At 50.4% G+C, this 23,443-nt stretch overlaps 1 protein-coding gene and 1 pseudogene across 1 annotated transcript; both read right to left on the bottom strand.

Moving 5' to 3' along the window:
- LOC132085208 (zinc finger protein 850-like) overlaps positions 1–23,443 on the bottom strand; it is a 418,453-nt pseudogene that overhangs the window by 224,342 nt on the left and 170,668 nt on the right.
- On the bottom strand, positions 22,473–23,417 carry LOC132085170 (olfactory receptor 14J1-like). The gene has a single exon (XM_059490544.1). It carries the CDS (start codon positions 23,403–23,405, stop codon positions 22,473–22,475), a length of 933 nt encoding a protein of 310 aa, XP_059346527.1. The 5' UTR covers positions 23,406–23,417.

Genomic DNA, 23,443 nt, shown 5'->3' with positions numbered 1-23,443 from the left:
GTCTGGGGGATATTAAGGGACAAAGGGGTGGCGGATCCCGGCGTTCTGTGGAGCACGGGGCATGAAGGGCATTGTAGTCCCGGCTCCAATGGGGCTCAATCGGGCCCCGGGGCATGACGGGAGTTGTGGCTACCGTAGGCACCATCCCCGAGTCTCCCATCTCTGGCGCTCATTGGCTTTGGGCGATGATGGGCGGGAGTCTCGGCAAATGGGATACATTGGAGGCGGGAACAGCTCATTCAACTTCTCCAGTCCCTCCCAATACCGCCCAGTTCATCCCCAGTACATACCAATACAACACCAGTATAGCTCAGTTCATCCCAAGTAGAACTCAGTTCAACCCCGGTGCCCCTCCAATCCCTCCCAGTACAGCCCAGTCTCTCCCAATTCACCTGAGTTTATTCCCAGTCCCTTCCAATTCACCCCAATGTCATCCACAGGATGCCCCAGTGTCCCCAGTCTTCTCCGCAATGGCCCCAGTGTTCCCCAGTATGTCCTAGTCGTCCCCACTGTCACTCCCAGTATGTCCCAGTGTCTCCCACAGTGTTCCCAGTCTCCCCAGTATGTCCCAGTCCTCCCCACTGTCACTCCCAGTATGTCCCAGTGTCTCCCACAGTGTTCCCAGTTTGTCCCAGTCCTCCCCAGTGTTTCCAAGGACAGTTTCATTTCTCTCGGTGGCCGTGGCAACCAAACCCAGCAGTGGGGTCAGTGCAGTGCCCATGGCCACAGCCCCTTGCAGTGGCCCAGTGCAGCTTGGGCTGATGGTCCACCCTCACAGCTGGCCCAGGGCAGCTCTGCAGTGGCTTTGGTGGCACCTGGGGCTGGCACACACCTGAGCAGTGTGTCTGTTTGCTGTGGTGTGGAGAGTCTGGTTCAAGCATGGCTTAAAGAAAGAGGCCATGAAGGTATACAGCTGAGGGAAAAGTAAAAGGTAGCTGTAAAGCAGCATTTCCCAGGCTTGATTCTTTAAATAATTAGGCTCTCAAGCACCACTTTATAAACAATAAGATTCTCAGATGGTCTTCCCATAACAGGCAAAACATTCTGTCCTTGGGCTCTCTGGGAACAGATAGCTGCTCTGGGAACAGATATGAAGGTGTTGAGAACTTTTCATATCACAGTGAGAACGCTGGTCCTGTTTTCAATGAACAAACCACAGGTATTGTAAAACAAAAGGAAGGGTTAGAGTTTTCTCTGTAACCTATCGTGAGCTCAGATTTTGCAATATGCATGAAGTTAATTAACACCATTATAAAAGATGACTGATTTGATCAATAAATCGGAGTCAATGCTCATCAATCAGATGGTCGTCTCCCTTCACTTCAATATATGGTGACCTCGCCGTGATACTGCGACACCATGGGAAGTGAAGAACAGGTCGGGTTCCGAAGTTCGAAGTAGCAGCCGGGACAGCAGAAGCGCGAAGGAAAAAAAAGCGCAGAAAAGCTGACGAGACGCGCCATGCTCTGGGTGATCGTAAAGACGAGCCTGGCCAAAATGTGCAGCCGAGACCTTGAGGAGCTGCAAAGCGCGCTTACGATTTATAGGTATGGAAAGGCAAGCCGCATATGATCTTTTTATTGCTTTCTTGCAGAAAAGGCAGATTAAGGGGATAGATTTACAGAAAGAATTACCGGGACTTTTGGCTTATGGTTTGGAAAGGGGAATTTTTGTAAACCCCCACATGGTTCACAAGCTGTCGGAATGGCGTAAATTCGGTGATATATTTTGCCAGGCTACATTAGAGGATGATAAAGCTGCCAAGAAGTTGGGTAAATTATGGCGTGTCATTAATACCGAATTATTGCAGTTTCAGGCTGAAAAAAAGGCTGCTCACCAGGCTACTGCCGCTCATGACCGTAATAAAGATTACGACCAAGGTAGGGAATTTGATAAGGAGTCGGAAACTCCTCTCAGCCCGGCAATGAGGACGGTTTTATTACCTGCCTCACCACCCCCCCTCGACAAGCCAAGCTGCAAGCCAGGCTACAAGCCAGGCTTCACATACCGCTTTATTACCCGCTTCGCCAACCCCTTAACGAGCCAAGCTGCGCAGGGTGCCTTATTGCCCGCCTCGCCGCAGGCTACACAGAGCACTTCTGAGTCTCCTGTATCTGCTGTATCACAACAGCCATGGCCAAAAACGCATACTCCGTTCCCGAAAAGCAATCAGTCGATCCCTGGGGCGGAAAACGACCTAGCGGCGGCTATTGCGAGGGAAAGACGAGACGCGTGGGCTGCCTTGACCAAAGATGCAATGGAAAAGGGAGATCAAGAGCTTATAAGTGTGGCTAGTGAGCTGGCTTGTCCAGTTACCTTCAATCCTCAGGACGGGGGGCATCCAGACAACAATCACTGCTATTGATTGGAAATTGTTGTCTCAATTACGAGCTACTGTTAGTCAGTTTGGAGTTAAAAGCAAACCAGCCAAACAAATGCTCGATTATATTTTTGACACTAGCATCCTTCTCATTAATGATTGTCGTGGATTAGCCAAATTGATTTTTACCCAACATCAGCAATTGCTGTTTAATGCTCATTGGCAAGCGCTTGTTAATGAGTGTGTGGCAGTTCAGAGGCAGCCGGGTGACCCTCTCTATGGCATTACTGTTAATGAGCTTATGGGCCTGGGACCTTTTCTTCGTACTGAGGCACAAGCTCTACTGGGCCAGGAGATATGCCGAGAGGCTATCAGGTTAGTTAGGCTCGCTATAGAAAGGGTGAAAGAACCAGGAGGGATACCCATGTATATGGGAATTAAGCAAGGGGCAGAAGAATCATTTGGCTCATTTATTGATAAGGCTGCTGCAGCAATTGAAAGAGCTGGGGTGCCAGAATATCTTAGGGAGGCATTACTCAAGGAGTGTGCTCTCCAAAATTGTAACTCTACTACTAGGAGAGTACTTAATACTCTGGGTGCCAATTGGACTATAGAGGAGGCATTAGAGAGGATGGCTTTGGTGCCAACAGGAGCAGAAGCCTTTGTAGTAGATGCAATCAAACAAGTAGGGCTAGACCTACAAGAACGGGCAAAATTCTCTCAAAGTAAGGTATTAGCTGCTCTTGCACCTCTACAAACATCAGCAGCACTGCCTCCGATTGCTAATTGGGGCCAAAAATGCCGCTCGGACACCCACAATACGAGTGCCTGCAAGCAGAGACCGGGAAGTACGAACCACAGTGACCAGGCACCAATAGAAGTCGTCGCTGCAGCATCGGCACCCTCTCCTGTCTCCAACCCGACACCACAGGGAGCCGCTGCGGGGGGAGCGGGGCCGCCGCAGAGGGAGTGACCCACAGCGCAGAGCAGGGGGGGGCCCGCCCGCTCTGGCACAAGCGGCGGGGGACCGGAGTGCTTTTCCAGCGCCAGAGCTTGTCTCTCCACCCCGCAGCTGTCAAAGAGCCTCGGTTTTGGACCTAACAGCCTAATGGATGTGACCTTTTGTCAACAAGGGAGGGGACCCTGCTGAAAGTGAGAAACCAGTGATGGTAAACAAGTGAAGTTAAAGGCACTTTTGTTCTTCCTGGCAGAGACTGAAACAGGAATCAGCGTACTGAATGCGTGGGTCAAATTTCGGCCGGCATTGGTTATGCTGTCAGAATCACCTGCATTAACATAGACTTTAACATCAGAAGCCCGGATGGCTCAGTTGGTGGAACATCAGACTCTAAAATTATATTTTGAGAAATTTAAAAATGTTAAGATGTGTGGAATGATTGTATGAGTGAGATATTGTGAGTGTGCTTTTTGGTATAGAAATGCTATAGCAAACAGGTGAAGAAGGTTTTTTTAGCTTAATATTTTAGAATCAGGCCTGTAAGTAAGTTATAGTAAATGCTATATTTTATGTCTATAGTAAGTTTTATCTGTTATTAAGTAGTTTAAGTTAAATTATCTATTAAGTGCCATTAAATGCTAAATACTATTAAGGTTAAGTTTGTTAAGTTTATTTTCTGTTAAGTTCGAGGTCTGTTAAGTTTAAATTGTATTTAGGTTTAAGTTATGTAGGATTTGAAGCCGGTTAAGTTCTGTTGATTTGAAAATAAGTCTGCTAAGTTAAATATTTTAAGTGCTTTAAGTGCATACTACTTTCCCACCACTCCAAATCAACAAAGGACTGAGAATCACCCCGCTGATGCCATTTGAGCCAAATGACTAAAGGATTACAGACTGAAAACTGATTTTGAACTTTTCTGAGAAACCCAAGAAAAGGGTGGATGTGAAAATCTCAAGGACAGAAAGGATCATTTTCAGGCTTGCCGTTCGCCTCCTCTCCAGGTTCACATGAATGAAAACAGCTAACAGCCTTATTTTCTTAGTCCAATTACCACCTACCGTGCAATGCCTGATAAGGCCGGACATTATGGCTCAGCTGGGGGTGGTTTTAACCCTTTGGGGTAAAAGCCATTGCTCGGACCGTGGCTGGGGAACCTTATAGAGATACTGAGTGTGCTTTAAAATACTTTTATTTGTTTTACCTTGTTTTTCTGGTTGTATCCAAGATATGGTTGGTGGGATGATGGGGAAAACTTGGCAGGCTGGCCTCCTTTCTCAAAAAGAAAAAGACGGGGGAAGTGTGGAGAGTCTGGTTCAAGCATGGCTTAAAGAAAGAGGCCATGAAGGTATACAGCTGAGGGAAAAGTAAAAGGTAGATGTAAAGCAGCATTTCCCAGGCTTGATTCTTTAAATAATTAGGCTCTCAAGCACCACTTTATAAACAATAAGATTCTCAGATGGTCTTCCCATAACAGGCAAAACATTCTGTCCTTGGGCTCTCTGGGAACAGATAGCTGCTCTGGGAACAGATATGAAGGTGTTGAGAACTTTTCATATCACAGTGAGAACGCTGGTCCTGTTTTCAATGAACAAACCACAGGTATTGTAAAACAAAAGGAAGGGTTAGAGTTTTCTCTGTAACCTATCGTGAGCTCAGATTTTGCAATATGCATGAAGTTAATTAACACCATTGCATGTGGGGATGTGCAATGCCAAGGGCAGGAGCATGGGGCGGCCCCTGCCAGGCTGCTGAGCAGGGACAAGGAGGCAATGAGGCCCCAGGCCTGCAAGGGTCACTTGTCGCCTCGTGGCCTCAGGCCCAGGGCCAGCAGCCATGGCCAAAGTGCTGCCCAGGTTGGCTCTGGCAGGGCTGTCTTGCAGCTGCTGCCCATCCCTGTGCCCTGTGCAGCCCAGGCTGTCCCACAGTGTCCCTGCCCTGCGCCTCTGTCCCTGCAGGCTGTCGGCATCCCCTGGCTGCCCCACCTGGCTGGGCCCTTCCTTTGCTGACAGCTCTGCTTCCTGCCTGCCTCTGCCTTCCCACACAAAGCCTGCGGCTGATACCAAAAGGGTTCATTCAATTTTTACTGTGCCTGTGAACTTTCAGCACAGGAACAAGGCATGCAGGGGCTGCTTTCCCAGCAAGAATGGTTGGAAGAGAAGATGAAGACATCTGGCTGAAGGGTGCAGGGGTAGACAAAACAAGGACTGAATCTGGGAACTTGGGGTGGGTTTTATGGAAATGGGTAAGTTGTAATTCACATTTAGTGACTGTATAGAAGCAACACACTGGTAGAATTACATGTCCGTGTGAGGTTGGGAGTTACCCCTCACTAGAGCTCAGGCCTGAATAAATGAAACCCTCTGAAACAGCAAATTCATGTATAGGGACAAAGGAGCTCTGTGCTCAATGGAGTGGAGACTGAGGACAGCAGAGGAGACCTCGGAGGGATTGAAGGGTGTTTTCAGAGATGGTGGATCCTTTTGGCACAATAGAGAACAGCCAGAGAAAGAAAGAATAAATGCAAAGGGCAGATAGAGAGAGCCAGACAGGACCCAAACAGAAAGGAATTTCCCTGCCAGAGCAGGGCTGTAGTGCAGCATGTCCCCCAGAAGGAGCCTTTGTGTGAGGAGGCAGAGGCAGGCAGTTGTGTACCTCAGTGGGACCCATTCAAACTTCAAGAAAATTTGGGGTCTAAATTTAACTTTGAGTTCTTGACTAGTTTTTTCAAGACACTCTCAAGGACTGAGTCTGATGTAAACAACAGCAAAGCCCTGAGAGGTTTATTAAAGTTTTCCTAGTCCTGTTATGGAGAAAGATTTCAAAGAGCAGTAATAAAAGATACATTCCTATTTTAAAGGGTGTCTTTTATTAAATTTCTCTTTAGAGCAGAGGTGGTTGCAGCATTCTGTTGATATTGACCCAGGGTCTCTCCTCAGCAGCTCTGGCCTGCCCACAGAAGCTGTGCCTGGAGCTCTGACCCCATGTGGACAACCTTGCTCCACATTGCTCAGCCCCATCCTGTGTGTCCTCACTGCCCTGGGACCTGCTGTGCTTGCAGAGCTGGCTGCACCCAGCCTAAGAGGGATTTTCCCTTTTTGTACTTTTTGCAGCAATCTCAAACTGCTGAGTTTCCCCAGTGCAAACAGACACACTGCTGAGGTGTGTGCCAGCCCCAGGTGCCACCAAAGCCACTGCAGAGCTGCCCTGGGCCAGCTGTGAGGGTGGATCATCAGCCCAAGCTGCACTGGGCCACTGCAAGGGGCTGTGGCCATGGGCACTGCACTGACCCCACTGCTGGGTTTGGTTGCCGTGGCCACCGAGAGAAATGAAACTGTCCTTGGAAACACTGGGGAGGACTGGGACAAACTGGGAACACTGTGGGAGACACTGTGACATACTGGGAGTGACAGTGGGGAGGACTGGGACAAACTGGGGAACACTGGGAACGCTGTGGGAGACACTGGGACATACTGGGAGTGACAGTGGGGACGACTAGGACAAACTGGGGAACACAAACTGGGGCCATTGCGGAGAAGACTGGGGACACTGGGGCATCCTGTGGATGACATTGGGATGAACTGGGAGGGACTGGGAATCAACTCAGGTGTATTGGGAGGGACTGGGCTGTACTGGGAGGGACTGGAGGGGCACTGGGTTGTTACCGGGTTCTACTTGGGATGAACTGCCTTTAACTGGGGATGTACTGGTCTGTACTGGGGATGAATCGGGCTGTACTGGGAGGGACTGGAGAAGTTCAATGAGCTGTTCCCACCTCTGCCGCATCCCATTTGCCAAGGCTTCTGCCCATCACCGCCCAAAGCCAATCAGCGCTGGGATTGGAGCCTCCTGAGCAGTGCCTAGGATGGGTGACATATTTTCGCCTACAGCTTCCATCATGTCCCGTGGCCCGATTCAGCCCCATTGGAGCCGGGACTACAACGCCCGGTATGCCCCGCACTCCACAGAACGCCGGGATCCACCACCCCTTTGTCCCTTAATATCCCCCAGACCCTCCAGGATCCCTCAGTGCCTCCTCAGCACCCGTTCAGGACCCCCAAAAACGTCCCCAGACTCCTGAGTGCTCCCGACCCCACAGATGCCCGGTACAGCCACTTCTGGGAATTCATCTCCTCCCCCAGAGCCCCTCAGAACACAGTCGGGTGCCTAAAACTCCTGCCATGCCCCGCGCCCTGAAGAGCCCAGTTAGAGCTTCCCGAGCTCCCTGAAGTTCTCCCGAACATTTACGCTCCCCCGAGGACCTCAAGTCGTGGCTGGGACGCAGAAGTGTCCCCCAGGAGCATTCCCGGACCCCCAAACAAAGTGTTGGTGCCACTTCCGGGACTATGGCTCCCATCATGCTCTGCGGCGCATGTCCTGTGCCGTTCTAGCCGGGACTTCATCTCAGGTCATGCCCCGCGCTTCCCACCGAGAGCTATTGCAGCTGCGCCTCAAACTCTCGTGATGCTCCACGGCCTCGTTAAACAGTATTAAACCCGCGCCTACAACTCCCATCACCCCCCGCGCCCCAGAGAAGCCCGTCAGGGCCCCCCAAGGGCCAGCCCAGACCCCGAAGGGCCCCAAATTCCCCTCCCTGACCTCTGAGGGCCCCCCTGGACCTCCAAGTGCTGTCCCGGACCCCAAACTGTCCCCCAGAATCCCTGATTTCCCCTCCAAGTGCCCACCTGGCTCCCCCAAGTGTCCTCCAGACCTTCAAATTCTCTCTGAATTCCCTCCCCAGACCTGAAACTGCCCCAAATGTGCCCCAGAAATGTCACCAGGGACTCCAAAGTGCCTCCCTTGACCCTTTCTGAGAAAAAGATGATAAAAAAGATGACAAAAAGATTCAGATATTACTAGTTACCATAAAGAGGAATAAATAAATAGCCAATGGAGATTAAGGAACCAATAAAGACAATTGTGTTACTTAGAACCAACGACCAATAATATTTTTGGCTCCTAAAAATGTATTTTTTTTAATATAAACTAAATAAATCGGGCAGGAGTTCTTTCTCCTTTTTAATGTCTTCATTAAAAATCAGCTCAGGTGGGGTGATCTGATGGGTCTCACACTGCCACTGCCCCCAGGATTGGCACAGAGGAGGAGAAAGAGTCCAATTTGTCCACTGGTCTGCAGGCAAAGCTGGGGGTTCCTTCCTCACCACAGCACCAGGAGATTCCCAGTATTTTGGTTTGACATTCGAGGTCCTCTTTCCAGCCAACATGTTTATAGGTTAGGATGAGGGGTAAAAAGGGTCTTAGTGGAACTTGATTCTGTTCTTCAGAATCACTTTGATCCCTCAATTCCATGTTGGTTTGTTGTTTTTAGGGGTTTTTGGCTAGGTTTCATGAGGGGCTTCCTCATTTGCATGCCAACCCCGATGTCATTTGCAAGCTAACTTGGTTGTCCCTTCCTCTTCAGCATCCTGAGTGCCATCCTCTTGAAAGCAGCAAGGTGCCACTCGACAAAAAGGGGAATTCTCAACCATCAACAACAGGTAGTAAACGAAAAACTCTTAAAAACAACAACAAACAGTTTGATTACAACAACAAACAGTTAGAACTCCTCCCTGGCAGGAAATGGCCCAACCCGTGAACTCTGCAACCTTTTAATAAAATGGGCAACTTTTCTACTTATAACAGTATGACATCACAGAGAGGGTTTTGTGACATCACTGAGAGAGTTGTGACATCATACAGCTTCTGTGACATCATAGAGCAGGGTGTGAGGCCATAGAGGAGATCCTGTCATCATAGAGGGTGGCTCTGTGACATGAGAGAATGTGTTGTGGCATCACTGGGTGGCTGTGTAACATCATAGAGCAGGTGGTGACATCACAGAACAGATTCTGACATCACATTGTGGCTTTCAGACATCACAGAGTCTTTTATGACATCACAGTGCAACTGCCTGACATTCCAGGCTGACATCCCAGAGGTGGCTGTGTAATATCACAAGGGTGCTGTGTGACGTGCTAGAGTGGGCTGTGACATCACAGTTGGCTGTGTGAGATCACAGGTGGCTGTGTGACACCGCAAAAAAGCTGTGTGTCATCACTGGGGGCTCTGTGACATCACAGGATCTGTGTGACATCACAGGGGCTGTGTGAGGTCACTGGGGAGGTCACTCTGCCCCGGGCCCCTCACAGTTTCCCCCAGAGCAGTCCAATCCGGCTTGTGCAAAGCAGGGTCCCCTGTCCCCCCGGGTCCCCCCGCCCCCGGACCCACATTCCCCCAGAGGATGTTCCACGAGATCGACCCCAGAGCCTGACACGGGGATGGGGGGCTGGGGCCCAGGGGGTGGCACAGGGGGACAGGGACCCTCCGGCAGCATCCCCATGTCCCCCAGGGCCAGAGCCCGGGCCAGAGCTGCTTCACCCTGCTACCAACGAGGGCTTGAGAGTGTTGAAAAAATCTCTGGCATGGGATCAGAGAAAAACAGATTTAATATTAAGGGACAGCAGCACAAAGTTCCTTGGCAAGAGTCGCTCTGCTCCTGACTGGACACTTCAGGCACACCAAGGAAACAAAGCAACCACAAAACCAAACAAAATCCAGTCAAGTAAACCAGAAATTAAGTGAGAACTGTCCGTGTGTGTGTGTGTGTGTGTATGTGTGTGTGTGACACAAGGACAGTGAGGGTAAGGATAAAAGGAATATGGCCTAAAGCTTAACAGAGCTCAAACTTCACAGGACTTAACTTATACCTTAACTTTAACTGATACCTTTAACTTCACAATTTAGCAAAAGAACAGCACTTTGCACTATTTAACCTAACTTAAAACCTATGACTTAGCAATTTACCAGAGGAATAACACTTTACAGTCCTTATCACGTAACTTAAATTAAACTTAACAACTTCGAAAAGAACAACTCTCGGAAGCATTTAACAGCTTATACCTCATGACTTAATCTTACTTACTGATATCTGGATAGCTGAGTGACTCAGCTATCCAAGGCAATCCAACCCCTCAGAGAGCAGCATTTCTGCCACATTTCCCCAGCACAGGAACTCCTGTGTGCACACAGACACAAAGAGTCAGTGCAAGGCACCTGGGAGAAATTCCCCTGAGGGCAGGAAATGCTCACTGTGGATCCTTTGGCATCTCCCCAGCGGGTGAAGGGTTGAGCCTGGAGGAGTGGGGGGATCGGCCCAGGCTCTGTCATTGTTTGAGATCCCCAAGTGCAGAGAATGGGAGAGTTCCCGTCTGGGAGAGGCCTCACTCAGAGGGAGTCGCTGGCCCAGGAGAGCTCCAAGGGCTCCTTTTGGAGCGCTGTTTGTAGGGCCCCAAGAGAGGGGCTTAAAGCCCAGCAATGGCTCATCCTGGCCACACTTGGCATCAACAGCTTTCTTTGGCAGTGTGAGAACAGGAATGTTGTGCCACTGAGGGAACAAAAACAATTCCCAGGGCTGCTGCTAAAGGACCCAGGAGCTGGTTGGGCAGCAGCAGTGCCTGGAGCAGAGAGTGTTTGTGATGAGCTGCAGAGGAGCTGAGCCCAGGGGCTGCTGGCCAAGGCTGGGCCCAAGGAGCATTTCTGAGCTGGCAGGGTGGCCTGAGAAGGGGAGGGGGAATGCAGCAGCACAGGGCCCATGGAACCAAGGGACCATTGTGACACTGTGGAGCCCTGTGAGAGCAAGGGACCATTGTGACACTGTGGGGCCTTGTGAGACCAAGGGACCATTGTGACACTGTGGGGCCTGTGACACCAAGGGACCATTGTCACACTGTAGAGCCCTGTGAGACTGAGGGAACAGTGGGACACTGTGGGGCCTCATGGAGTCATAGAGAGCCCTGTGACATTTCTGGGCCTCATGGAACCAAGGGGAATGTACTGACGCTCTGTGGCTCCATAGAGTGTAGGGATCATTGTGACACTGAGAGGCCTCATGGAACTATGGAGAACATTGTGACACTTTGGTGTGATGTGGAACCAAGGGGCCATTGTGGCACTATAAGACCTCATGGGCCATAGGTCCATTGTGACATTGCAAGGTGTCATGGAATGATGAAGACACCAATAAGACACTTTCACAGCCTCATGGAAGGAAGTGGCCATTATGACACGGAGAGGACTCATGGGATCATGGAGACCATTGTGACACTGTGAGGCCCCAGGGAATAAGCAAAGCATCATAACACTATGAGGCCTCATGGAACCAGTGAGACAATTGTGACCCTGGGGTTCCTTACAGAATCAAGAGGACCATTGTGATACTCTGGGGCGTCATGAAACCAAGAGGCCTTTGTGGCACTGCAGGGCTGCATGGAACCAATGCTCCAGGGTGACACAGAGGGGCCTCCTCTCATCAATGGTCTATTGTGACACTGTGGAGCCAAAGGAGACCATTGTGACACTGCAAACCCCCAGGGTCCAAAAGTCCATTGTGACATTGGAGCACAAGCCGTATGAGGAACGACTGAGGGAGTTGGGGTTGTTTAGCCTGGAGAAAAGGAGACTAAGGGGTGACCTTATCACTCTCTTCAACTTGCTGAGGGGTGGCTGTGGTGAGCTGGGGGTCGGTCTCTTTCTCCGGGCAACAACTTACAGAACAAGAGGACACAGTCTCAAGCTGCGCCAAGGGAGATGTAAGCTACAATTCAGGAGGAAGTATTTTACAGAAAGAGTGGTCAAAAACTGGAATCATCTACCCAGGGAGGTGGTGGAGTCATCATCCCTTGAAGAGTTTAAAAAAAGACTGGATGTGGCACTTGGTGCCATGATCTAGTTGAAGTGTTAGAACATGGGTTGGACTTGATGATCTTACAGGTCTCTTCCAGCCTAAAATTTCTGTGATTCTGTGATTGCAGGGCTCATGGAACAGAGGAGTTCCATGACATTGTGAGGCCTGGGGAGCCATGGAGACCATTGTGATACTGCAAGGAATTATGGAATGATTTAAGACCCCTGTGACACTTTGGGGCCTTCTGGAACATAGGAGCTATTGAGACACTCTGGGACTCCATTGAACCAAGGGTCCATTGTGACACTGTGGATCCCCATAAAACCAAGGGAACACAGGATAGATCTGGCTGGTTTGGCCTCCCATGGACTGCCTGACTGGGCCAGCTTACCTTGGCATGTTGAGGGTCTCTTCTCATCTGCTCCTGAAACACTGAGGCTCCATGCTTTCCCTCCTACGGAAAAGAACTGTCCTTCTTATCCAGGTGCCCATGGCCAGAATTGGGAATTCACCTCCATCCTTCCCTATTGTGACAGACTGGAGGAGATTTTTGGCTCAAAACATTTCGTGTGTGGGGGAGGAAGGGGCAGGTCCAGCCTTGCCCTGCCCTGGAACCCCAATCCCCCCAGAGCCTCTCTCCCAGCCTAGCAGTGTCTGCCAGTCCCTGGCACAGCACAGGCAATGCTCCACAGCCAACTCTGGAGCCCCCAGTCCAGCTCCTGAGTGACCAAATGAGCCCAAGTCCCAGCTGGGGGAAGGATCCAGGAAGACCAAAGGGGTATTGAAGGCTGATCACAAGGCAAGCACACATCTTGACCCAACCTCCTCTTGGAATTTCCATCTGAACACTGCTGGAATCCAGGAGTTGGTAGCTGTGTGTGTGCGCTTCTCCAAATCTTATTTTTCTTTCTCCCTGTCTGAGAGAGACAGAAAAATACTTTTAATATTTTTGTCCTCTTGCAAATATTAACTTAAAATTGAGTAGGCTTAGAATTTGTGAAGTTGAATGGGCCAAGTTATTACTTTGAGAAGTGGTTTTGTTGATTGAATGTCATATTAAACATGTTGCCAAAGTTTCTTTGATTTTCTAAAGTTGCCAGTCAAGTTCCTGGTTTGTTGTTTTGAGCTTCTGAGAATCTCCTGTTGGTATTTCTCAAGTACATCCAACTCAGAGCACACAACGAATAGTAACTTCTTTTAAATGTCTCCTTGACAGAGTTGTTTGGGGGATGGGAGTCAGGGCTTGCTTGGCACAGCCCAGGCAGGGCTTTCCCAGCCCCATTCCACACTCCATTTCCCAGCTGGAGCCGCTGGTGCCTCTGAGTTGTGCTGCCCCAGCCCCAGGGACGCTCTCCTTGTCTGCCCATTCCCCCACGGTCTCTGGGCAGGGATGGCCTCAGTGGGGGCTGCTGACATCCTCAGCACCTTGGAGGCTGCAGCTGAATTTTCCTGCTCCAGAGGCTTGTTCAGCCTGCAGATCTTCAGTGCAGGAATTCAGTGTCCCAGGGCTCATTAACATTGCGAACACTTTAACAAGCCAAGCCTCTGGGAATAATTTGATTTTAATTTTCAAATCGTTTGTGGTTGGGTAGATCTCAGTAGTGATTCAAAGTGAACATGATATTTAAAAAGACAGTGAGAAAAGATTATTTTAGGTCCTTTCATTTTTGTTTCCCTGTTAATAAATTGATATGTGCAATCTCCAGCTGACACAGAATCCAAGTACCTCCTCAAGCAGTTGGAATATGCAAATGGATATGAAAATCAAGACCCCTCATGGATGACAATCAATCAGAATCTGTCCCTACATCCACCTCACCATTTCCCCCATTCAAGCCCTGGCGCTCAGAGCAGCCTTGTGGAAATCTGAGCTCCCTCCAGCCCAGGCTGCACCTGCCGCTTTCAGCTCCTTGGCTCCAACTCCCACCTGCTTTCCTTGGAGAAGGAGCTGCCTGAGACACAGAGGGATGTTCATTTATTGTCAGCCAACAAAGCCAAGGGAAGGCACAGCTCCATCAAATGCCAAAATCATACCTCTGCTGGATATTAAGTCTACTTTCCACAGCAGACAGTCTCAGAGCAAGGGAAAACACCTTCTGTGCCAGCACAGATCCCAAGGTCCCCCCAAACCCTTCCTGCCCCAATTCCACCCAGATTTGCACTTTGCACACACAAGTCACAGGCTGAAGTCAGGAGCTCCCTCCATGTCCAGAGGGAGGAAAAGAGAGAAAGGGGATGAAGAGCTCTCCTGTGCAGAGCCAAGGTCCAAGTGCAGCTCCTGCAGTGGGAACCACAATTCATCAGGTTTGTGTCCTTTGGGCTCAGGGACTGGTGACACTCAGAGGCACAGAATGGTGTCTTGCACACAAACACAAATTGAATATTTGAACAGTTTAATAACTATCACAGCTCTTCCCTCAGCTCCCTGGGATGTCCCAGCAGCATATGAAGTGTCCCCCATCCCCCAGGGATTTCCGTACAGGAAGAATTTTAGACAAAGACATTAAAAAAAGTAGTTCTAGGATAGATATAAATGTAATTAGGATATTGAGTAATGTGATATTAATTGGAATTTTAGAACGATTGGGCAACTTCCTGAAGTTCAAAGCCTGAAGCCAGTCAGTTGGGAGGCACTCAAATGACCAGAAAGCATCTGGAGGAGGAAATCTGGGAGAAATGAAAGGGAAATAGATCCAGCTGGTCAAGTGAAGAGATGTCCTTTGACATGGCCATTTATCCAGGAGACCTGGAAACATCTGAAGGAAGGAGTGTCATGAAATACTAGACTGAATATTGATGGCAAAGGCAGAGGTGAAGATCAGTATTTCTTCTCCTGCCATCACTAAAAGGATCCAGTAGATCCAGGAAATTCCTGTTCCTGGCGGGAAAAATTTGCCATTTCTTAAATGTATTTAAATGACCTAGATAATAAAAATATGCTTGTATATTATGAAACCAATGGTGTTAAAACCTGTTCCCCTTTCCAGGCAGACACCAGCTGTGTGCCCATGAACAGGCAGTGCCACTTGTGCCCTGAGGTGTGCCCCATGGCCTCCCTGCTGGGCAGCCTCTGCCAGCTCCTGCAGAGCCCCTGGCACCTGTGGGGCTGCACAGACAGCCCTGCCCCGGGCTCTGTCGGCCTCTGGGCCAGCAGAGAGGCAGCCAGGGCTGGCCATGGCTGGGAACAGGCCCTGAGCCCCGCAGGAGGATGGAGCTGGGCCACAGCCAAACTCAGCCCAGGCCAAAGCTGGGCTCAGCAGCCAGGGCTGCCAAGGGCTGGGCACAGAGGCTGGCACTGACAAATGTCCTGGGCCCCCTCCCTGCTCTGTCCATGCCACCAAGGGCACAGAGCAGCCTCCTCTCTGGGCCACTTGCCTGTTTGCAATGCCTTGCACAGGCGCTGGCCCTGCCCCACAAGGCCTGGCCTGAGTCCTGCCCCTGCACGCTCAGCCAGGCTGAGATGGACACTGATGGTTTCTGGGCCAGGTTCTCTGAGCCCAGCCCAGCTCCCTGCAAGCTCTGCCAGCTGCCCTGAGCTCTGGGCAGCACCAAGGGCCTCTCCCCAGCCCAGCCCAGCCGGCTCTGGCCCCACAGCTCTGCTCAGGCCAGGCTGCTCTGGGCACTGCCCCACGGCCTCAGCCCCTGGCAAGGGCACAGCAGCAGCTGCAGCTTCCACAGGACTCAGCCCCAGCCATGGGGGAAGGTGCTTTGCCAAGGCCAAAGGAGGCCCCCTGGCTTCCCTGCTCCCCTCGGGCTGAGGTGCTGAGAGCTCTGCAGCCCCTGCTGCCATTCCATCTGCCCAGGGCAGCACAAGAGCCTCGGCCTTGAGGCCCTCAAGAGCTGCTCCTGCTCCAGGCCCAGGACCCATCCCAGAGCTAGGGCAGCCACCAAGGTGTGCCCATTTCTATTCATTGCTGCTCTGATCAGGATGGATCCTCAGCCACTTGGAGGCCAATGATGAATTTTACTGCTCCAGGGGCCTCTTCTTTCTTGAGCTTTTTGGTTCAGGAATTCAGTTAGAAAAGCTCATAAATATTTGTTCAGAATACCAAAACAAGTCACATCTCTGGGAATCATTCAAGTTTTTAATTCTTCTGTGGTTAATTAGTCACATTGCAGAAGTGTATTCAAAATGAATACACTATATTGAAAACAATGAAGAGAGAACTGTTTTGTCCTGTTCAGTGTCTTTTCCAGTTTAGGTTGATATCAGCAATGTCCAATTTATATTGGCCCCCAACACCTTCTAATGCATTTTGAACAGATATGAAAATCAAAACGCCTCATCACTGACAATCAATTACACTTTGTCCTAATTCCCTCCCCAACATTTCCCTCATCCAACCCTTCTGCCCATTGTCTCCCACCAGGCCCTCTGGTTAAGAGCCTGGCTCTGTTCTCCATCCCCTCCTCGCTGGCACTGCCAGGCTGGGATGAGGAGCCCCTCAGCCTTCCTTGCTCCAGGCTGGACAAGCCCAGCTCCCTCAGCCTCTGCTCACAGCCCAAGGGCTCCAGCCCCACCTTGGAGGCCCTTCCCAGACCCTGCTCCAGCTGCCAGACATCTTTCCTGCCATGGGGAACCCAATCCAGGCCACAGTGACCTGGATAATCCCAGTTCTTGCTGTCCTGGTCACACAGCCCTGGCCCCTTGTCCCCTGTCAGGCTCTGGGGTGGATCCTGTGGAACATCCTTTGGTGGAGGCTGTGGCTCCAGGTGGGCCGGGGGGATCCCGGGGAACAGGGACCCTGCTGGGCACGGACAGCATTGGACTTGTTGGGAGAAACTCTGAGGGGGAGCTGGGGTGGAGTGACCAACCCAGTGACCTGACACAGCCTGCTGGGATGTCACACAGCCCCTGTGGGATGTCACAGCATGCTCTGTGATGTCACAGCCCATTTTCTAATGTTACACAGTTGGTCTCTGATGTCGCAGCCAACTCTGTGATGTCACAGCCGGCTCTGTGATGTCAGACCTCTGTCATGTGATGTCACAGATGCAGTTCTATGATGTCATAGTTCTTGATGACCTCACATAACCCACTCTGTGACCTCATGTTACGAGATGATCAATTGTGTACACCAGGTGAGCTGACACCTGGAGCTTTTTCTCCAAAACCCCAGATCTATGGAAACCACACAATGCCCATTGTGTGACAAGAGGAACTGGAAGTTCACCAGCCTCAGTGTCCTGCCAGCTCAGCCAGGTGTCACAGACATATTTTCATTAAAATCCTTTCGTTAGGATTTTTCCAGCTGAAGCTGAGATTTTTCAGCAACAAATGTAAACAATGGTTATCTGCTGCTGTGGAATGCAACAGGTGGATCCGTGATTGGTCTCCTGTGGGTGTTTGGATTTACTGACCAGTCATGGTAGAGGTGGGTCTCGCTCTCTCTCTGAGACACAGATCTTTGTTATTAATTCTTTTTTTTTTTCTATTCTTAGCTTAGCTAGCCTTCTGAGAACCTTTCTCTTCTATTTCTTTTAGTACAGTTATAATGTAGTATATATATCATAAAATAATAAATCAAGCCTTCTGATCATGGATCAACATTCTCGCCTCTCTCTTCACCTGCAACCCTTGTGACCAACATCACAGCCAGGCCCACTGGAACATTGGGGTCCATGAGCACCAGGGACCACCAGAGAGACCTCCAGGACAGAAGAATGCATGGGTAAAGGGGAGGAGAAATATGTTAATGATTTTGGGGAAACCATTATCATATTTATGTTTAGTCTGGGAAAATCAATGAATATGTGTGCAAAATACAGAAAATTAACAAAAACTTTCCTGTTCTCAGCATGCACGGCTTTGGGAGGAGCTATCCCCCATGCATCCAGCTGAATAAAGAATGATGCTTCTTAATGCTACATTGGGGTTAAGGAGTTTTCTGTTTTACTGAATTTTTGGTAACACTCCCACTGCCAAGGAAAGCTCTGTCTGCTGCTGTTTACAAACAGAGAAGGACTGGTGGCAGATGTGGGGCTCGGAGGCTGCCTGGGGCACAGTGACCATGAAATAATGAAGTGTTCAATGTTCTGTGAAAGAAGGAGGGGCAGCAATAAAACTTCTACACTGGAATTAGGAAGGGCAGACTTTGGCCTGTTTAGGATGCAGATTTGGGGAGTACCAAATCAGGTCCTGATTTATTGAAGGGAAACAGCCCTTAAAAACAAAGGGGTCCAAAAAGGATGGACACATTTCAAGAAAGTAATTTTAAGGGGGAAAGAGCAGCCTGTTCCAGTGTGGCAAAAGATGAGCCGGTAAGGAAAATTACTGACCATGTGGGAATCCATAAAATCAGAGGGTTTTTTGAAAGTGTCAAAAGGCAGGCCACTGAGACAGTGGAATTGTGATTTGAGCTAAGCAGTTACCGTGAAATAGGTAAGCAGGAAAATTATCTAAAAAGTAGAAAACTAAAGACAAATAGAACAATGGTCTGTGTATTAACACTTGTCTAGAATAACTCCCTAAGCTACAGAGAAGTTTATCTAGCAAGATAGTAGGAAGTTTGAAGCTTAATAATGGAGCTCTATGCATTGTGTTTTAAGGCTTACATGCAGGTATTGTATTTGAAATAAGCAAGCATTTTTTTAACCAAAGGTACGTGTGCTTAAAGTGGTTGGATAGAACTACTGTCAATATGCTTTTGCTTTGTGTGATTGGTCAAAACACTTTTAAAATAAGTTGTAACATTAAGTTCTCTGTCTGCTTCCTGGGCTGTGAACTGATGGCATCTTTCCATTGCCATAACCATGAATGAGACTGATGCTGAAAAATAAAACAGCTTAAGGAAAGTTGCTAGCAGTCCCATCCTATTTGTGAATTGTAAATAGCCCCTGGCCAGCAATATGGCCTGGCTGCCCATGGAACTTTTGTGGGAACTCAGGGTAAAAAGGACCAGCAACTCAGGAAGTGTTTAAGGATGTCCTTACGTTATGCAGAAAGAAAAGTTGAGAAGTGAAAGCTCAATTAGAGCTTAACCTGGCCACCTCTGTAAAAATAATAATATTTGTCGTGGTTTGACCGGAAATAGGACATCTGGGATATGTTGTTTTGCTGTGGTTACCAATGGGTGTTCGGATTTTAAGATGGGCACCTGGTTTGACCAGTGGGGCATTGGATCCGCCTCTTGAGACTACAAACCCAAGGAGTTAAAAGCAGGGCTCTTGTCCTTCAGAACCCTCTTGGGATTTCCGGCGTGAAGGGTTGGGCCTCCCTCCCCCGGCCCAGTTGCTGGCTGGGCTGGAGGAGGGGAAAGCCACGTGGCCCATCTACGGTAGGCCCGGATTTGGTGGAAGGGTGGGGAAGCATCGAGCGACCTGTTTACCCCCCCCCCCTTTTTTTGGAGACGGAGAGAGAAAATGCAGCCTGTGCTGGAATTTTTACCTTGAAACTTGATATCATGTGCTGGCAGCACGGCTGGGAGGAGGGGGGGGCGGGCAGCGAGCAGCCCGGCTGCCTGGATGAGCTTTTAACTCTTGTGGATAGTGAGAACTTCACGGAACATTACCTTTCCTAGGAAAGGGACAAGGGTGGAAGATGAAGGAAGAAACAGGCCAGTAAGGGGGTCTGGCAAAGAGAAAGAGAGATGTTGAAGAAATGGGGGAAGATGGAGTGGCAACTTTGCTGGACTCTTTTGTTGTAGATCCATGGACTGTCTCCTAGTGATACAGAGGCTGCATTGCAGGGGGAAGCGGAGGCTCGGAGCCAGGAGAGTTTGGTGTTGAGACCCCTCAGCCCCAGGGGGTATAGAAGAAATGGGGGGGACAAAGGTCCCAGAGATGAGAGTGTGCTCTGCTTGGAACGAGACGAGGCATCCTTAAAAAGGCCCACCCTGAAAGCAGGCCTCTGCCCCATCCCATGCCTGGTGGTGAGAGCACCTTGGCATGGAAAGAAGATGTCATGAGATAGCAGGACTCCGGGCGGTGCTAATTGTGACAAGAAGTCCGTGGTACAAGGAAGGACTCCGTCTACTCTTCATAAGCTGAAGATTTGATTTTCTAAAGGGTGGTGCCAGACCGAGTGTGGATAATTTTGGGAGATGAATTGTATTGGGATCTGGAGGAGGAGGGGGAAGTGTTTCTGTGTAGTTTTCATTCTCCTTATGATTTCTTTTTTTTTGTGTGTGTGTAGTTTAGTAATTGTGTGTAGTTTAGTTAATAAACTTTTCTTTATGTTTAAGCTGGAGCCTGCTTTGCTTATTCCTGCTCTCATCTCACAGCAGATATCAGGTAGAGGGTATACTCATGGGGGCTCTGGCTTTCCCAGGCCCAAACCATAACAATATTAAATTGTTTAAATTTAAAAAAAATAATAGCAAAAGTAGGGAGAAGGAGAACCTCTACTCTTTTTTGGATGCATTGGAGAATATAGAAACCAAAGTAAGGAAAAGGAAATATAGTAACCAAAGATAAGGAAATGGCTAAGTTACTAAACACAGTGTCTGTCTCAACTTTCAATAACAGAACAGGTTGCCCTCAGGACAAGAGTTCTCCTGAGCTGGTAGATGGGCGCAGGGAGCAGAACAGCCCCCTGCAATCCAGGAGGAAGCAGTTGGTGACCTGCTGAGCCACTCAGATGCTCACAGGTGTATGGGATCAGATGGGATCCATCCCAGGGGGATGAGGGAGCTGTGGATGAGCTCCCCAAGCTGCTCTCCATCATTTACCATCAGTGCTGGCTCAGCAGGGAGCTCCCAGAGGACTGGAGGTGCCAGTGTGAGCCCATCCCCAAGAAGGGCTGGAAGGAGAAGCTGGGGAACTCCAGGCCTGTCAGCCTGACCTGGGTGCCAGGAAAGGTTGTGGAACAGATCACCCTGAGTGCAATTACGGGGCACCCACAGGATGGCCAAGGGGTCAGAGCCAACCAGCGTGAACCTCAATATCTGCATTGATGATCTGCATGAGGGGATTGAATCCATCATGAGCAAATTTGCAGATGACACCAAGATGGGTGTGAGTGTGGATCTGCTGGAGGGTAGGAGGGCTCTGCAAAGGGCCCTGGACAGGTTGCATTCAGGGCCCAAATCCAACAAGGTGATGTTTAACAAGTCCTGCCCTTTGGCCACAACAACCCCTGCAGCACTACAGGCTGGGGACAGAGTGGCTGTAGAGCAGCCAGGCAGAAAGGGACCTGGGGGCAGTGATGGACAGCAGGCTGGACATAAGCCAGCAGTGTGCCCAGTTGGACAAGAAGGCCAAATGCTCCTGGCCTGGATCAGGAATGGTGTGGCCAGCAGGAGCAGGGCAGGGATTCTTCCCCTGTGCTGGGCACTGGTTGGGCAGCACCTCAAGGGCTATGTCCAGTTCTGGGCCCACTGGAGTGGGCAATAGGAAGAAATTTGTGGCAGGAAGAATAAAGAAAGCAAAGGTTAAGCCAAGGAAATGCTCAGGGCAGTTTGAAGGTGGCTGTCAGGCAGCCCTGGCTCTGAGCAACAGCATCTGCAGTGGGACAGGAAACTCCCAGCTGATGGGAACAAACTTTCTGTCTGACTGCAAGGCCAGAACAAAGCTGAGTGGTTTCCCTGGTGTACCCCAGCCCTTGCTGGCCCTAAGGGGCTGACAGCATTTGTGCTCCCTCAGGTTCATGTCCCCACACCAACAGCATGGGGGTGCTCCCCCTGCTCTGTGCAATGCAAACAGGGGCTGCTGAGCCAGTGCTGCCATGACTGTGCCTGCAAGGATGGGGCACCTGTGTGAGCTGGGGGAGAGGCCAGGGCTACAGAGGGGGAATGTTGTTGGCAGCTCTATGAGGACACTCTGGGATGCTGCCCTGGGCTGTGCAGCGCACTGGGGATGGATCAGCCCCTGCTCTGCTGCTCCTTCCCGTGTGCCCCACGGCCCTTGCAGAGCCTCAGCCATGCTGTTTGCCCCCATCCTGCCCACGGCCAGCCTGGGGCTGCTCACGGGGCTTTTCTGTGCTGAGCAGTGGCCTGGCCGTGTTCTAGAGAGAGCCTGGGCAAGGAGCCTGGAGCCCCCAGGCCCTGGCCTGAGGCGTCAGCACTGCCCCAGCAGTGCCCATGGCCTGTCCCTGCTGCAGCCCCGGCACTGCCACCCCCAGGACTGTGCCCAGCCCCGAGAGCACTCAGGCCCTACAGCAACACCAGGGCCACCAGGGCAGTGGGGCAGGGCCACGGCAGCAGCACTGGCAACACCAAGTGCTGCTGCTGCTGGGCACAGCTGCTGTGCCCGCCCTGATCTGCCCCCAGCTCTGCACACAGACATTGCTGCTGCAGCTCCAGAGAAGGTAACAAATGGGCATCTCTGCAGAAAACTCTGCTGGGAGATCCTTTAGTTCCTTTAAAGCCACCAAGAGTGCAACCCCTCATTGATACAGTCTGTGGCCACAGGGAACGTGGAGAGAAACAAAATGAGAAATGACACAAGGAATGGCTTTTCTTTGTGGACAACATGAATACCTAAAATGAAGGAAAAAATACCACCACAACCAAACCAACAAGAAGTATCAATGATGACTTTTATTACAAGTGATTGGCAGAAATTGGCCAGCACATTTAATGCTCCTGAAAGCATCCAGTCATCATTGTCCGCACGGCAGCCTTGAGCTCCTGGTTCCTCAGGCTGTAAATGAGGGGGTTCAGGGCTGGGGGCACCACCGAGTACAGAACTGACAGGGCCAGATCCAGGGATGGGGAGGACATGGAGGGAGGCTTCAGATGAGCAAATGTGCCTGTGCTGAGGAAAAGGGAGAGCACAGCCAGGTGAGGGAGGCATGTGGAAAAGGCTTTGTGCCGTCCCTGCTCAGAGGGGATCCTCAGCACAGCCCTGAAGATCTGCACATAGGAGAAAACAATGAACACAAAACAACCAAATGTTACACAGATGGAAAACACAAGAAGCCCAAATTCCCTGAGCTTTGAGTGTGAGCAGGAAAGCTTAAGAATGGCGGGGATTTCACAGAAGAACTGGCCCAGGGCATTGCCATGGCACAGGGGCAGGGAAAATGTATTGACTGTTTGCAGAAGAGCATTGAGAAAGGCACTGGCCCAGGCAATTGCTGCCATGTGGGCACAAGCTCTGCTGCCCAGGAGGGTCCCATAGTGCAGAGGTTTGCAGATGGACACATAGCGGTCGTAGCACATGACGGTCAGGAGAAAATACTCTACTCCCATGAAGAAGATCAGCAGAAAAACCTGAGTAGCACATCCTTTGTAGGAGATGTTGCTAGTGTCCCAGAGGGAATTGTGCATGGCTTTGGGGACAGTGGTGCAGATGGAGCCCAGGTCGCTGAGGGCCAGGTTGAGCAGGAAAAAGAACATGGGCGTGTGCAGGAGGCGGCTGCAGGCTACGGCGCTGATGATGAGGCCGTTGCCCAGGAGGGCAGCCAGGGAGATGCCCAGCAAGAGGCAGAAGTGCAGGAGCTGCAGCTGCCGCGTGTCTGCCAATGCCAGCAGGAGGAAGTGGCTGATGGAGCTGCTGTTGGACATTTGCTGCGGCTGGGCATGGGAACCTGTTCATGGAGAAA

Source organism: Ammospiza nelsoni, chromosome 29 (assembly GCF_027579445.1).
Source record: "Ammospiza nelsoni isolate bAmmNel1 chromosome 29, bAmmNel1.pri, whole genome shotgun sequence".
In the NCBI taxonomy this organism is placed as follows: Eukaryota; Metazoa; Chordata; class Aves; order Passeriformes; family Passerellidae; genus Ammospiza; species Ammospiza nelsoni.
This window is presented reverse-complemented; position numbering and strand designations above follow the sequence as displayed.